The sequence below is a fragment of the Hippoglossus hippoglossus genome, chromosome 2 (genome assembly GCF_009819705.1).
Source record: "Hippoglossus hippoglossus isolate fHipHip1 chromosome 2, fHipHip1.pri, whole genome shotgun sequence".
Lineage (NCBI taxonomy): Eukaryota > Metazoa > Chordata > Actinopteri > Pleuronectiformes > Pleuronectidae > Hippoglossus > Hippoglossus hippoglossus.
Window position 1 is genome coordinate 9099646 of NC_047152.1, and position 15892 is coordinate 9115537.

Sequence of the window (15892 nt, forward strand, 5' to 3'; positions counted from 1 at the left end):
CTGTTCCTTTGATTTGAAAGTGAATCCTTTGAAAACCTCGACTGGGAAATCTGAACTGAAAGAACAAACAGGTATAACTGTAAATATATGATGTCACATATACGGACAAACATTAATATGGCAAAATGAAAACAATGTAAATTATACAAACAGAAAGACAACTTTATACCTATATTGAAAAAACTATGACCCATAAAAACATTAAATCCATATAATTGTATTTGTATAAAGAAATATGCTAAGATTGACTGTTTACAGGTAAACATACACATGTGGACACATTGTACAAAGAAAGTATTTATAAATATACTTGTAATACACACATATACATATACAATTTCATACTTTCCTGAAATATAAAATACACCTTATACGTGGACCCAGGGATAAAACAAAGGCTATAATAATAAAGTGTACTATCTTGACATTTTAGAGATACACTGACAAATATTTAAACACATATACACGTGCACACATTTTTTTTTATTGAACATGTTGTACTTTTAAAGTTAAAAAGAACATTTTATCTCCCAGGACTTTTTGCACATTGATCCACATCCATTGATTATTTTTAAATGCTGAAATAATGAAGTGAGATCCACGGTCGAAGACGGAGTGAGCAAACTGCTGTGTCTCTGTGGGTGTTGAACCTGCCTGTGTTTGGTATTCCGTGCAGAAGCCTCCCACGCCCCGTGTGTCCACCCACGCGCGGATTTGCGTCACGCAGGGAGCAGCGTGGGCGAGGAGAGAGAGAGAGAGGGAGGGAGAGAGAGAGAGAGAGAGAGAGAGAGAGAGAGAGAGAGAGAGAGGGAGAGAGACAGACACACAGACAGACAGACAGACAGACAGACAGACAGACAGACAGAGAGAGAGAGAGAGAGAGAGAGAGAGAGAGAGAGAGAGACAGAGAGACAGATAGAGACAGGGAGACTGAGACAGACAGACAGATAGAGAGAGAGACAGAGAGAGAGACAGGAAGACTGAGACAGACAGACAGCTAGAGAGAGAGACAGAGAAAGAGAGAGAGACAGATAGAAACAGAGAGAGAGAGACAGATAGAGACAGGAAGACTGAGACAGAGAGAGAGAGGGAGAGAGACACACACAGACACAGACAGACAGCTAAAGAGACAGACAGAGAGACAGACAGACAGAGAGACAGACAGACAGAGAGAGAGACGCGGAATATCCCACTTTATTCCGCTGACGCGTCAAGCTGCGCGCGGTGTGGACGCGGCAGACAGGACATGTTAACAAAATAAAAGCTTCTGAATCTGATCAAGAAATAAATGATCATGCACAAAAGCCCAATGTACTTAAATAAATCTTCATAATTTATCTTCTTTGATTTGCTTTTTTGTTCCATTTTATTCTATTGTGCATTTTAATTTCCTTATTGTTATTGTTGGTAAATTTGGCAAAAGTGTTTTGGATCTGGAAAGAGAAAGACACCTAAATGTTGGAGTGGAATCTAAATCAAAGAGAAAACTATACATTATCTTTACCATATAAATACAAATATAATATTTAAGTACGTTTAGCATCACTGCATGTTTAAAAGTTGTAACCTGCACATTCTCCTTTACGCATCCTCCTCCTGGTGCTTTTACTTCATTACCTCTGGCGGAAGTGTGTGTGTGAGTGCGTGCGTGTGTCTTGACGGTGGTGACAAGTGAAGGGGAGTGGAGGGAGAGAGAGAGGACTCAAACACTCACACACGCTCACGCACGCACTGACACACACTCTCCATACGCGGGCTCGCACGCAACACACACTTGGAGGAAACAAGACGCACCAAAGACGCACGAAGGTCAGAGGCTCCTCACTGATTCTCTCTCTTTTCTCTCAACGGCAGGAGAAAGAAAAAGTTTTCCCGGAGGAGAGAAAGAAAGAAAGAACGAGTGACGCTCGGCGCGAGCAAGAAAAGACAAGAGAATCCTCTTTGGCTTCATATCTTCTGCGTCTTGGACACTATTTTTCCATTTTTTACGCACCAGGCTCTCGCTGTGGGAATCTCCTCAAACTGACTCCCGGGGTTCGTGGTGCTACACGGTGAGGAAGAGGAAGAGGAACCGGACCAGGGCGAACCGAAGGGGGTCAAAAACTCACCAGGTAGGCAAGATTAGACCCGGATTGAATCCTGCATGTCTCTGCAGGAATATTATAGGAAGTGCTTTGAAATCTCACTTTTACGCACAGGAACTCTCATCATAGCGAGATGAAATAATCCAAATTGCAAACCCTGCGCCTGTTTGAATGGTGTGTGTGTTTATTATAAGAGATATAAATGCCTAAAAGAAATATTAAAGTGGGTTTAAAAATAGCTCACAGCGCCACATGCCATTATTAACTCACTACTGAGCAGCACACACACCTCAAAGAACAACACTCCTGATTGTTATATATATATTATATGTGTTTAGAATGAATGTGCCGTTTTAAGAAAATACAGAAAATACCTCAAAGGAGATAAAAATAGCTCAGAACTCGTCATCACATAAACAGCTCTGGGTCACCGTCGCAATACTATGACATGGAAATACAGTAAAGCAGCATTATGGCCGGATACATGTATATTATATGAATATTATACATGTTAAAATACCACGAGGCGTCACTGTGTCAGTGTAAACTTTCATTTAGAAGTTGCTGTAGGAGAATTACTGGTATTTCACATGATTTTAGTTATTTCTAAAGATATTTTACAGCCATATTCTCTCAATTATTGTGATAAATATGATGTTGAAACACACACACACACTCACGCTGTATAAACTCATGGTGACCAGGTCATAGTGATGATTTATTGATTAAAACATTTATGCTGCTGCTCTGAGAAACTGGAAAATTCCCCTTGAATTACAGTCAAATCAAAGGAATCCTGGTTTTCTCTGTGGGAGGGCAGAGATAACGCCGGCGTGCCACTTCACCTGGAAAACCACACACCAGCCTTCATTGTGTGTGTGTGTGTGTGTGTGTGTGTGCGTGTGTGTGTGTGCGTGTGCGTGTGTGTGTTGGTGCCATTGTGCCAGTGAGCCCTGCTTCTCCAGGTGAAAAGCTGAACTCGCTCAACTCGCTTTGTGAAGCAGGGCTTCATTTAGAAGCTGCCATTCACAGCCGCCTTTTACACCCAGGACACACTCACACGTCTGCTGTGATAAAACTGGAGTATGATGGCAGGCGGTTGGAGTCTGAGAGTGTTTGTGCAGACGGATGATGAACACACACGCACACACACACACACACACACACACACACACACACACACACACACACACACACACACACACACACTGGACATCACTGGAGCTGTTTTTCCTCTAATACAGTAAATTGATCCCGTCTCAGAACACGTTGAGGTTCTTTTAAAGCTGCAGCCGCCAGGATCGGTTTCGTTCCCCAGCAGAGGTTTGTCTTTGTTGACGGACGATTTCACCTGCAACACACACGTTTACACTGCAGCTAAATATAGTCATTCAGTTCACACACAGATCTGTTGTAAAGCAGCAGAAAACAGCGTCTGTGCCAAAGTGACAGCCTCGTTCGGTTGTGTTGTCGTACTCAAGGCTGCGGCTCTCAAGCCCATTAATCTGCCAAGTGTTTTCTTTGTTAATTAGTTAATTGTTTTGTGACATATTCACATTGGTTTTCTGTCCAAAACCCAAAGATGCTCAATTTGCTGTCGACTGTTTCTCAAAGAAAACGCATCAAACTCTCACATTTAAGACAAAAGAAGAAGAGATCAAGTCGTTATCAGATATTTTGCTGATTAATTGACTGATTGTTTTGGCTGCATTTAAAAATCTGACCAGGTAAAAGCTCTTAACTCTGACACTGGACGATATCTGTCTTCAGACTCGTTTGATCGAAACCATGAATGTTTCTGCATTTGGAGATGAGCTGGAACGTTGTTTCCCAAAAGCAACTTGAGTCCGAGATGTTCGTTCAAACTTTGTTAAGATTAAGACGTAACTGACGATTCTCTCAGAAACAGACTCAGGAGACGAGAAGCTCCAGAACCTGCAGGAGGAAATAAAAACTAAATACTGAACATTACAAAACTTGGTAACTCCTAAGATCCATTGATCCATATGTAAAATATGACCTTGTGAACTAATAAACTATGGCAGAGGTGTGAAAGTATGAATTTAAACTTTAGAAACTTAAGTTAAAGAATTAAAATGTCTCATTTAAGCTTTATTTTAATTCTTTGCACTACTTCTTTCACTTTTAAGGTTCAAGTCTTTATTGCCCCACTTGTGTAAAATTGATTGAACATGTGCAAACAGGTTGAACAAGGTGTAATCTGTATTTCCATGATTCATTGGGTCTCACCTTTCTCTGCGATGGCAAACTATTGTCCACCTTTTGAGTGCGAGTGTTCAGAGCTGATCTTTTGTCTCGAGACGTAATCGGACGTCACGTTGTTCAAACAGTCCTCGGTTCGTACTCAGCAGCCGGACCCTGATCCAGATCGGGACAGAATCTAAATGTTTGGATGAAACTTGCAGAGATGTGAACAGGAAAAGAAAGAACTATTTACCTTCCATGATATACTGACACCATCATGGTTGTATTTCTATATCTTGTCCAGTGTAATCCTCTTTACATCTTATACTCTGGTTGAAACTCTCCTAAATGTTTGTGTGTGTGTGACTCAAACTCTCAAATTTGGTAAATTAGTTTTCTGAAAGTTGAAAGTCCCGTATTCGCTGACTTGGATCGTCTGGAGCTGCTCGATGCTTCGTGCTGAACTTTCCTCCCGGGGGGGATCTATCTTTCCCACAGTGATTTTGCCGGATCACCATTTTCTTTCTCAGCTCTCCCTCCGGTTTGTTGTAAACAAGGCACATAGGTGGAAACTCATCAGATTGAACTGTTGACGAGTTTGTTGAGTGACTCACATTTACGTTGTGTGGTTTAATCCATCTGCACGGACCAGGATGTTAAATTAAAGACTTATATATTCCTACTTTAACTAGTACTAGAGTTTAAGAAGAGAAATGATGGACTTTTCGGTGCCAGGACTTTGACTGAGACCGATTTGATTAACTTGGCAGGTTCAGGTTCAGCTAAAGCTCGTGGTAGACGTGGTTGTTTTAGAGAATGAAGCTGGAGGTAGAGATGGGATAAGGTCATTGTCTTCTCTCGTTTCACTGAGGCCGAGTCGAGGCCTGCCTGGCTCCCTGGGCTGAGGCTCTCCGGGCCTATTCTGGGCGAGGCGAGCCCACCACCCACACATCCTGCAGGGGTGGAGAGAGGCATGTGGTCCTCCCAGCAGCCCGGGCCTGCTGACTGCCACTCCTCTGTCAGCCTGGCTTCCGCAGGGCCTCACATGCACATAGGAAGAGTCAGGAACAAGCCTCTTTCTGATCCCCTCTGCTGCTCGCTCTCAGTTCGAGGTGGCACCGATGTGAGCGATTGGAGACGATCTGACGAGCTGAGAACAACCAAACATCCCAACCAGAAGAAGTGTAATCACAGGCTTCTGCTGGTGTGGAATCCAATGCATGTGGAAACACTACTGACGGCTCGAATAGTCCATTAAAATCCCACCTTTCTGCTTTTTATCAGTGCATTGAAGCAGCACTGTAAGAAATACCTTCCCTTAATCGTAGGTGAAAGAACGACTGACTGAGCCCTGTGAAAGAAGGTTTTGTAGTTTTTAAATCCTGCATTCAGACGTTTTTTAAATGTAGATTATTAAGTACGAGCAAAGCAAAAGACTCAAATATCCTGTCGGTGCCATTCAGGCTAAAAATTCATCCTTCCTGTATTTAACCTCTTCACACTCCTGTTCACGCCTGATAAACCGAAATCCAGCACCTGCCAGGAATAGTGAGTACGGTACGTTTCTGTGGAAATGTGTCTCCTCTTCAGGTCACGGTGATAATTTGGTTTCAGAGTCAGTTGGGACATGAAATAACCGATGAAGGTGTGAGCGCAGGTTTGGATTCGTTATTTAAAAATGCACCTTTTACTTCTTTAACCCGGTTTAACTGTAATTACACCTTTGACTTAATTCTTCTCATACTTTTTATGTTTATTGCCTTGATCATGATCTTCTCTCAGCAAATTCCCCATTTCACGTTGTTGTGTAATGCTGCTCGCTGATTTCTAATCCACGTGTGGCGTGTTCTCCCTCAGGTATGGCGGCGGTGTTGCCGAGGACCCTGGGTGAGCTGCAGCTCTACAGGATCCTGCAGCGAGCGAACCTGCTGTACTACTACGAGGCCTTCATCCAGCAGGGTGGCGATGACGTGCAGCAGCTGTGCGAGGCCGGCGAGGAGGAGTTCCTGGAGATCATGGCCCTCGTCGGCATGGCCAGCAAGCCGCTGCACGTGCGTCGCTTGCAGAAGGCGCTGCGCGACTGGGTCACCAACCCGGCTATCTTCAACCAGCCGCTCACCTCGCTGCCCGTCTGCAGCATCCCCGTGTACAAGCTGCCCGAGGGCTCGCCCACGCTGCTCAACGCTCAGGACCGGGCCAACACCGCCAGCGTCAAGATTCCCAAAGCCGTCGCAGCCGCCTGCTCAGATCCCGGGAAGCTGGACGTGGCGCGGGACAAAGTGTCGGCCGGGTCGCCCCTGCAGGGCGGCAGCGAGGCGCGGTTCTGGTCGGGCCACAGCAACGACAGCGAGCACAGCCTGTCGCCATCAGACCTGGGCTCGCCGTCCTCGCCCAGAGATGCCCTGGAGGCCCTGGATGCTGCCGCCGTCCAGTCGGTGCTGGAGTGTGTGGACAGGATGGCTCCTGGACTTCCTAAAGCAGACCTGGCCGAGGTCAAAGATCAACTGAAGAACAACAAAAAGTTGGCGAAGATGATCGGACACATCTTTGAGATGAGCGACGACGACCCGCGAAGGGAGGAGGAGATTCGTAAGTACAGCGCCATCTACGGACGCTTCGACTCGAAGAGGAGGGACGGCAAACACCTGACGCTGCACGAGGTTCATACACGTTTTCCTGTTCAATGAACTTTCCTCACAGAGGCTTAAGATTCTGTGTGTTACCTGAATTGACTCATGTGTTTGATGCAGCTGACGGTGAACGAGGCGGCGGCTCAGCTCTGTATGCGGGACATGGCTCTGCTGACACGTCGAGACGAGTTGTTTGGACTCGCCCGGCAGATTTCCAGAGAGGTCACGTACAAGTACACCTACCGCACCAGCAAGTAAGAGCTCGAGCCTTCTGGGCACTGATCTCAGATCTCTGTGATTCACATCCGTCCTATGAGTGTCAGATTTCAAATTAAAGGTATAAAGTGGTTCTCTGGACCTGAAGTAATTTATTTCCTGATGTTTCTCTGCAGGTCTCGATGTGGAGACAGAGACGAGCCGTCACCCAAAAGGATAAAAACCGAGGTACGCTCTTTGCTGCGTGACGTTGACTTCCTGACGTTGACTTCCTTTGCTGTACTAAACTGTCTGAAGTGTAGAGAGGATCCAGGCAGACGCAGCTTTGTGTAGTTTTGAGCAGTGAACAAAGTGACCTCACACTGTTCATCTCCTGACACTTGGCTGTGAGTTGTCTTTGAGCTGTGAATGGCTCCTCTCAGTTTGTAAACCGCTGATTGGAAACATGTGGCGGCTGCAGGGACTTTAACCACCATGCACCAACACCTGCCCACTGACTAACGGAGGGAGTTTCCTGTCAAATTCACTTTCAGGACATTTTACTGCAGAAAACCCAAACTCCCCAAAACCACAGTTTGTTTGTCACCTGGTTCTCATCGACACAAATTCTATTATTATTAGAAACAAAAGGTCTGAACCCTTGAACTCAGCCCTGACATGAAGCGTAAACCCACGTTCCTCTGTGTGTTCTGCGTCTCCAGGAGAACTTCTTCGACATCCAGGAGGCGCTGCAGGCCATCCACATGCGGCAGGAGATGCTGAGGGAGCAGCTGGCCTGCGCCAAGTTGAAAGGAGAGGAAACCGTCGGGAGGAATCTGCAGGTGAGCCACTTTTAAATTTGCATATTGAGCGAACACTTTTCCAAGATTTCGCAATAACTACTTGACGGATTTCCACGAAACTTGGTGGAAGGATGAGTTATGCGTCAGGAAAGAACTCAGTAAAGTTCGGTTGGGATCCGGATCAGGGAGCAGATTCTGGAATTGTCTTTTACTTTCTTTAACATTGTGAGACAGAACGTTTCTGTTTATTTGTTTAGGGGAACCATATTTTCAAACGTGTGGAATTTGATGCAGATCCACATCAAATCTGGATTTAGATGTGGTTTCATACCTCTTGGGCCTCGACTGAGTTCATGTCTAAATGCAGAGAGATGCTCATCAGAGGTGAAGACACAGATTTTCTTCTGCACCTCAGCTGTGGAGTTGAAAGAATCGTCAGCTGCAGCGACGGCGACAGATTTCCACAGCAGCAGATGTTTGTGGCGGCAGGATCCAGTTTGATCCCAGTTAATGGTCTTTATTGGTTTCCATGCTGCTGCTGCGGCTTGTTCCTAATTAGAGTCAGAGAGTAGGTGGAGAGCTTTATGATAACTCATTACCCAGAGAACACGTCGGTGCTGAGTGTGTGCGTTTGCCCCTCGACTTCCCTGTGCATGTGGAACACGTGTCTCGTCTGCGTGTGGATTCTGGTTGATCACTTTGTGCGGCTGCAGCTACACTTGTCATTTTGATGTGATTTCCAGAAATCGCATTCAGGAGAAGAAGAGATTTCACGGCTGCGTTCACACCGTCTGAGCGTCTGAACGTCCCACAACGATTTAAAGTGACAGCGATGTGCAGACAATAAGCAGACGGTTTTATTCCAGTGCGGATGAAAATCACACGTCACTAACTGGATTAGTCTTTTTTAATAATGACACCAGCTGTTGTAGTTTCTATATTCAGAGTTCAAATGGTTTGTGTCCTTCAGATCCAGCTGGAGCGTCTGCTGGCGAGGCAGATGGAGATCCTGCAGGACGCCGCCGTTCAGGAGCGACTCCAGGCTCTGGACTGGAGGATCCCCCCCGCCGCTCTAAAGTACCTCAATGACGTGCAGAACACTAACGGAGCGGCGGCCGACGCCAGCAGAGACAACCAAGGTGAGGAGACCGGCCGGCGAAGCTGCGACGAGGCAGAAGAGGTTCTGTGATTCCAACAAACCATAAATGTCTTCTTTGGCTTCTCCGCGCGAGATTTTAATTCTAGTTGTTAAATGCTCGGCTCACTGCTGCCCCCTGTGGCCAATAAGGGGAAAACATGCCGTCTTCAGCCAAATTGACGCCATTGTTGCGTCTTTGAGGCGAAACTGATTCTAATTTGACTTGATCTGTTTCTGCTAATTTGATTCATTTCCTCTCGTAAATGCTCGAGGAAGCTTCTGTGGTTGTGGAGGATTTTCCACACTCAGCCGCGGCAGCTGTCACTTCCTTTTTTTTCTTTCTTCACCTCCATTTTTATATTTATTTCATCTCCACAGAGGTGAGAGAGAGAAACATCATTATTCAGGATGTGACTCCTGCTCCGGGCCTCATCTCATTTTCATCCTGTTCCTCCTTCACCCACTCCCGACAGCTCATTATAACGCTGTTCCCACAAATCCCACAATGCACCTGTAATTATCACGCCCACGCCTGTTTACCTCCAGCCAGTTGCCTGGAGGGGGGCGTCTCTCTCTCTCCGTCTGGCTCTCTCTCTCTCTCTCTCTCTCTCTCCCTCTCTCTCTCCCGCCTCCACCTCTTCTTCTCTGCTTTTCTTCCTCGTGTCCCTGTTTCCTCCGTCATTTGTCATTTCTTTTTTCTCCTTCTTGTCTCAAACTGTCTCTTGCGGCAGTTTGACGTTTTCAAACTCTCACTGTTTTTCTTAATTTGTCCCTTTTTCTCTCTTTCTCTTTTCCCAGTTTGTTTCCTTCCATGTCTTTTGTCTGTTATCGCACTAAAAACCTGCAGAGAACCTGAACCTTGTGGACTGAGTTATTAAAGTCCATAAATCAAATGGAATTAAATTCATGGCCCTACACTTATGACTGAACTGATTTTCTGAACTTATGACTGAACTGTTTTCTGATATTTCACATTCAAAACAATTGATCGATTGTATAATAATTATTCGTCGCAGCTCTGTAACTGTGATGAGACGTGATGATGAATAGAATCCTGAGAAAAACCCTGATTCGGCTGAAGGTTAATTTCATGTAATTTACACAGAAGTCAGGAAAACCAACAATGTGATTGAATCCAGACGTAAATTAAAGTGGAACGACTCAGATAATATGCAGAGTAAACCTCATTGTTACTGGTGAATGAAAACAGACTCGATAGCCACCGGTGAATCCCACATTAACAATGAACACGTGTGTGTCGGTATTAAACAAAGAGCGATAGTTCCACAGTGAGATCTTCCGCCCTGCATCTTTCTCTCTCGCTCTCAAAGGCAGTAAAAGACAAACACGAGGGATCAGCAGCTTCACTCGCCTTGTTCCCACTGGGAGTTTATCAGGGAACATGTCAAACACAGTGAGCGCTGGGAGAACATCTGGGCTGATGTTTGCTTTTGTCCCCGACGTGGATTTGCTTGATTTCATTTGATGGTGAATACGACAGGAAGAATAGAACCTGCTTTTGTTTACATTACGTCCGACAGACATATTCTTCTCTTTATGGTTTTTACAGCTGTTATAGTGAAGTATATAGAATAAAGTATATTATGGGATAGTATTATATAGTATAGCATAAAGCTTAAGTATAAAAAATGGAATGTTTTCTTAAGAATGGTTGAATTTAAAATGAAACATCTTAGCTCCCTGAACACTCACTTGTTTTTCCAGTGTTTTCCACCTCACGGTCTTTCCTCAGTTTCCTGAGTTAGTCACAGTCAAATGTTCTGCGAGTAGATTTAAGGAATATTTGTTTATCTTTTTTCCAGACGAACGTCCAATCAACTTGCGGGTGGTGAGTCAAAGCATGCAGGAAGGTGACCTCCCATTGGGGAAGCAGCTAGCCAACGAACTGAAGCGTCATCACAACCACAACCACAACAACAACAACAACAACACAGACGAGACCAAAACACCAGCAACAGGTTTGTGATGATCTTATATTTTAAATGAACCAGCATGCAGAGGCCTAGAGACCTGATCTGAGTCTGAGTTAAACTTCTTTCTTCTCTCTTCTTCAGAAAACGGGACGTCGCAGCGGGCGCCCAGCAGCGCAGAAAAGAAGACCATCAAGTCAGAGCCCGAAGACTCCACATAGTGCCTCGCCCACCCTCCCACTATACCCACTACCCAACTTGTACCCACTCCCAATTCATTCTACTCACACTTGACAGTATGCAGTTACTACCCGTCAATAGATACTAAGCAAGCACAGCCACAGTAGAGCCTTAACAACCAATGTTGCCTCATGAATAGCATTTATTTTTCTTTGATTTCGTCTTTTTCGTTGTTTTACTTTGAAAGGTATTTGCCAAAGCACCTGAGAGCAGGTTGGAGGAGCCCTTCGGTGCTCTGCAGGTCTTTGTCTGTAACTGTACATGTTCGATTCACATGTCCTTTAAGAGTGTCGGTACTCTTTACCTCTGCCTGGGTGGTTTTTCTGTTGCTTTCTTTGGACGCCGGGTCGCAGGCTGTGACGTCGGGGCTGAGTCTTAACTCGGGCGTAGATTCAGACATGAGACAAAAGGCAGGAATGTTGCTGCAGGACCACAGCGAAGTGAGCTCAGCCCAGTTCAACCAATTCATGGGTATCCCACAGGGATCATTCTTTAGAGGCTGAAGCTGCTGCTGCTGCTGCTGCTGCCGATAGTAAACCTGACACTTTGAATTCCAAAGTGTTTTAAGAATCTAGTGTTTCCTCGTTAGATCTTTAGCAAAAACCAGCTTCGTTTCAAATTGAAATATGAGAACAAATATTAGATTAGATTTGATTGATTCCATGTTTCTCAGCGGATGAATCCTGGAACTGAAGGTGACCCCCTGGCTTCAACTGAGCCTGTAGGTCCGTGTTGAGTGTAGAACTATATTCATGGTTCCAGGGTTCGGAGTCAAATATCTTTACAAGTATCCACAAAGTTGGGAAAAGACTCTCTCAGGATTAACTGCACAAATTAAAAATGTCTCCATCAGGACGTCGAAACATTTGTCTCCTGAAAACTATTCCCGTCAGTCTCACCTGTACTTTGTCTTCGGTGCTGAGACTAAACGTCTGTTGGAAACAGGGTGGAACACAGCTACTTGTGTTTTTATGACAATTGATACTATACATGTGACTAATAACTGAATATTTATTGTAAAAAATAAAAAAAAGCAGACACCACATGATAATAGTGGTCATGCAATGTGTTCTAACTGTGAGATTCCTATAGGCTGCGGTGGCTGGTTTCACAAGCCATTTAAATATAATAAGAAAGTTGTGTTCATGGCCACACGACCTCTGAGCCTCCGTCTCTCTCCCGACTCCCCGAGCTAAAGTCCGGAAGTACTGTCGGGAGACTGAGTCAGGATTCAGCCCCTTCTGTGTCATCCACGTCAAATGGGGAAACAGGAGGAGTGGGGTAAATGAACCCCCCCCCCCCCCGTCCTCCTGGTTTGTGTTATGTATATTTATGGGGGGGTCATTTCAGAGGAGGATGTACAGGAGCTGTTGTGGAAGAACAGCTGAGGCCGGCCTGCCGGGCTGGTTTGCCGCGGGCCCGAGCTAATTGGTTCATTTCACTTTGTAATTTAGCAAAACACTGCTGTTGAACCAAAACCGTGCATCGACGAGAACAGGGATCATTTCAGGAATCAAGACGCCTGCGTGTGTGTGTGTGTGTGTTTGAGAGGTGATCCAGTGAAGTCCTCTCAATATGAAAACTTTCAACTCAACACAATAAAATACTAAAGATTGCAGGTTTTCAACAACAGCAGCAAACAGTAAAATCCCCGTGTACTGCGTGTTGTGTAAATAGAACCATGATAACGAGTAGTGTTAGCCTAATCTCTCCACCAGGGGTTTTCCTTCGTCCAGTGTAACTTTGCTGTAGATTTTTCTCGGTGTCAATACGGTGTTTATGTATGTGGAGCAAAATCAAAAAAAAAGAAATCCTAAGTGTCATTGAGGAATTAGTTTCTGGTATATACAAAAAAAAAAAGATGCTTTACATGATGATAATGTTGATTAGCCTTAGCTCTTAACAGTTTTTAATCCATCAGTGCAGATTTCCAAGATGTGTTGTTGCTGTTTAGAGGTAGATACATAACAAATAAGTGTTATTCACTGTGTTTCTGTGTGTGTAAATATGTCTCTAATGTCCCACACGATGATAACGTCCACTCGATTTAGTCTCCCTGCAGATAGTTTAGTCTCACTCAGCGTAATGACACACCAATGCAATATTTATGTCAGTAATAAGTCGGTTTTGCATATTGTATGGATCCATTGTTCTGTGCTCAGTAACTGTACGTCTGTCATCCGGGTGGAGTTCACCTGCAACACGGGAACTGTTTGTGTCGTCTGACTTTTAGTGCACGAGAGCACTGTGCTTGTGTTTTGAAGACGTTGTGCTCTTTTCACAAAAAAACTCCATGAGCTTGTTTTGTTTCAAGCAGCAACGACGGCACGAGCCTGACGAGGATCTGAGGCTGTGATCAGCTGTAAGAAAAAGAAAAAAGAATCGGTGGCTAAAATGACAAGTGGATTCTGGGAGATGAAGCCACTGTGGTTTGGGAGTAAAAGGAATCGAACACTGGCCGTTTGTGTCGTACGATGCTCAGCACGTGTCTGACCTGCGTCTCACTGATCACCCTCCTCCTCACTGTTTATTGTAAAGTGATAGATTAGGCTTCACCTAGTTATGCACCTGTTTTTTAAACACTAATATATTTTATTTGTTATACAGCACATGAACATTAAACTTTATTTTTTTGAACTCTATTGTGCCGTGCGTTCTGTGATCAATGTCACTTTGATTTCCCTCTGAAGCTGTCGTTGCTCCTCAAGAGTTTTGTGGTGTTGACTTTCCTGAACTAGAAGCCGTTAATGAGCCGAAGCCTCTTTGTAGCTTCATGGTTGTTTGAAGCCAGAACACAGCCGACCTTTAGCCGCAGTTACACCGACTTACAGTAGCTTTTAAAACTTTCCCAGTATGCGTGAGGACACAGATAAATCTTTAGTGATTCATAGAAAAAACCCAACTCCTCAGAAATTACTGGACGGTGAAGATTTCTGTTTAAAGTTGATGTAAACAAAGGGCAGCCGACGCAAACTAAAGGTGGTTTGCAGTTAGTTTCACTTTATGATGATTTGGGGGCAGTTGCTGAAGTCAGATATCAAGTTAAGTGACTAATGGGCAGAACAGCTCTTTGTAGTGCAGTAATAACAGGTTCCAGTCACTGGAGATAATCATGTTGTGCATGATTATATATTAGCTGCTGGCTGCAGGGAGGAGCTGCAGAGTTCCAGTGTCGGACTCGAGGAGGAGCTGGAATATTACTGGTTTGAATCCTGGCTCACGCAGCTTGCTTTACGAGCTGTCGAGGTGCCTTTGAGCAAGGCCCCGGGAAGCAGCAGCTCTGAGTGTGTGTGCAGATGCAAAGCAGTGTTTTGTGGAGTTTCCCATGTAAACACAGGGGAAGATGAAAGGGACTTAAAGCAGAGTTCACCTCCTTTAAAGGAGCCTCTGGTCGGTTTCCTTCTCTTTTCTCTTGGTTTCTGAGATGAATCCATTCTCAGGCCATTTGCATCAGCGTCACATCAACACATTGTGAAACTGGCTGATGACTCACTGTGACGCAGGTCATTCTCACATACCTCCCATCATTCTCTCCTCCAGTCCCTCCACCACCCCCCCGTCCTCTCACACACTCACACACACACGCAGACTGCTTCTCTCTGGAGAACGGCTCAGCTCATGAACACCCACGCTGGTTGCTGTTCACAGTGGCAGCCCTGCTTGGCGCTCAAGCGGCCACCCCTCCCCTCCCTGTCCTCCTCCTCCTCCAGTGCAAGTCACTGATGATGATGATGATGTGTTGCTGTGGCAACGGCCCGATGTGGGCGGCTCCACGGGCGGTGGGTGGAAGCCAGCCGCTAAGCAGCGTGGGAGGGATCTGCCGAGCGCACCCATCACCCTCATTTTGAAAGGAGCAGGAAGCTGACTGCTTTTGAGAAGGTGTGGGTGTTGGTGAATTATCGCCTCTCCTCCCTGCAGCTTCGTTAGGGATTCGCCTTGTTTGTCTCCCTTCCTTCCTTCTTTTGTTTTCTTCTTTACTGCTGCATGCAGGGAAAATGCTGCTGCTCACAGGGGATTCTGGGGCAAAATTAAACTTAGAAAGCTGCTGTTGCTTGGAAAAAAGTGGGAGTTAGAAAGGGTTCTTAAGGAAGACACTGGAGAGGTAAAAACACACAGGCAGAGAAAGGCCTTCCTTTGAAAATCCTTTAGTTTTTCAGCCTAATGTGAAGATAGAGATCTGTCTTTCTGTCTTGAGACTGAAAATGTGTTTGTTAAACACTCCAGTCTTTGTCTTTTCTCCCATATTATGGAATACACCAGTCCCCAGGGTCAAGAAGGAACCAGTACAATCTGCTCCTTCACATAACTTTGCCTGAGTAACAGTAATTACCTATCACTTGATTTGATTCTGTTGTAAAAACAGAACATGCATATGACATATGCACGATATAGAGCAAAGCAAACCTCCACCACTTTAACAAAGTGTCATGCATAAAGGTGAAATATGACACAATCAAACAAAACTCACATTAAATCCATTGCCCTGAAATTAACTCTTAAACGATATAACAGGCTCCTGTAATGAGAAGGTTTGACGTCTGTGTGTAAAACGTCAAATTGATTCAAAACATGTGATTTGGTGAATTAAGGTCATTTATCTATGAGTTGTCTTATTGCACCGTTAACGTGCAGAGGATTCTGGGTAAAGTTCCCTGCTCCATGTGAG

The 15892-nt window shown here is 44.9% G+C and overlaps 1 protein-coding gene and 1 long non-coding RNA gene across 2 annotated transcripts; both read left to right on the plus strand.

The window, feature by feature from the left end:
* Positions 1-1687: 1687 nt before the first annotated feature.
* Positions 1688-12250, plus strand: LOC117774620 (NGFI-A-binding protein 1-like). Its single transcript, XM_034607180.1, has 8 exons — positions 1688-2111; positions 6147-6949; positions 7040-7173; positions 7312-7363; positions 7837-7956; positions 8888-9056; positions 10879-11034; positions 11131-12250. The coding sequence occupies exons 2-8, from the start codon at positions 6149-6151 to the stop codon at positions 11205-11207; spliced, it is 1509 nt and encodes a 502-aa protein (XP_034463071.1). The 5' UTR covers positions 1688-2111; positions 6147-6148; the 3' UTR covers positions 11208-12250.
* On the plus strand, positions 3155-12613 carry LOC117775134. Its single transcript, XR_004616194.1, has 3 exons — positions 3155-3167; positions 4683-4692; positions 12433-12613. It is a non-coding gene; the product is annotated as an uncharacterized LOC117775134 (long non-coding RNA).
* The last annotated feature ends 3279 nt before the right edge of the window (positions 12614-15892 follow it).

What these genes read in the sequence shown, in the direction of transcription:
- LOC117774620 (XM_034607180.1), top strand. Translation starts at nt 6,149, where the DNA reads ATGGCGGCGGTGTTGCCGAGGACCCTGGGTGAGCTGCAGCTCTACAGG. An exon ending in CGCCAGCAGAGACAACCAAG is followed by an intron (nt 9,057 to 10,878) that starts GTGAGGAGACCG and finishes TCTTTTTTCCAG; the next exon opens with ACGAACGTCCAATCAACTTG. An exon ending in GACCAAAACACCAGCAACAG is followed by an intron (nt 11,035 to 11,130) that starts GTTTGTGATGAT and finishes TCTCTTCTTCAG; the next exon opens with AAAACGGGACGTCGCAGCGG.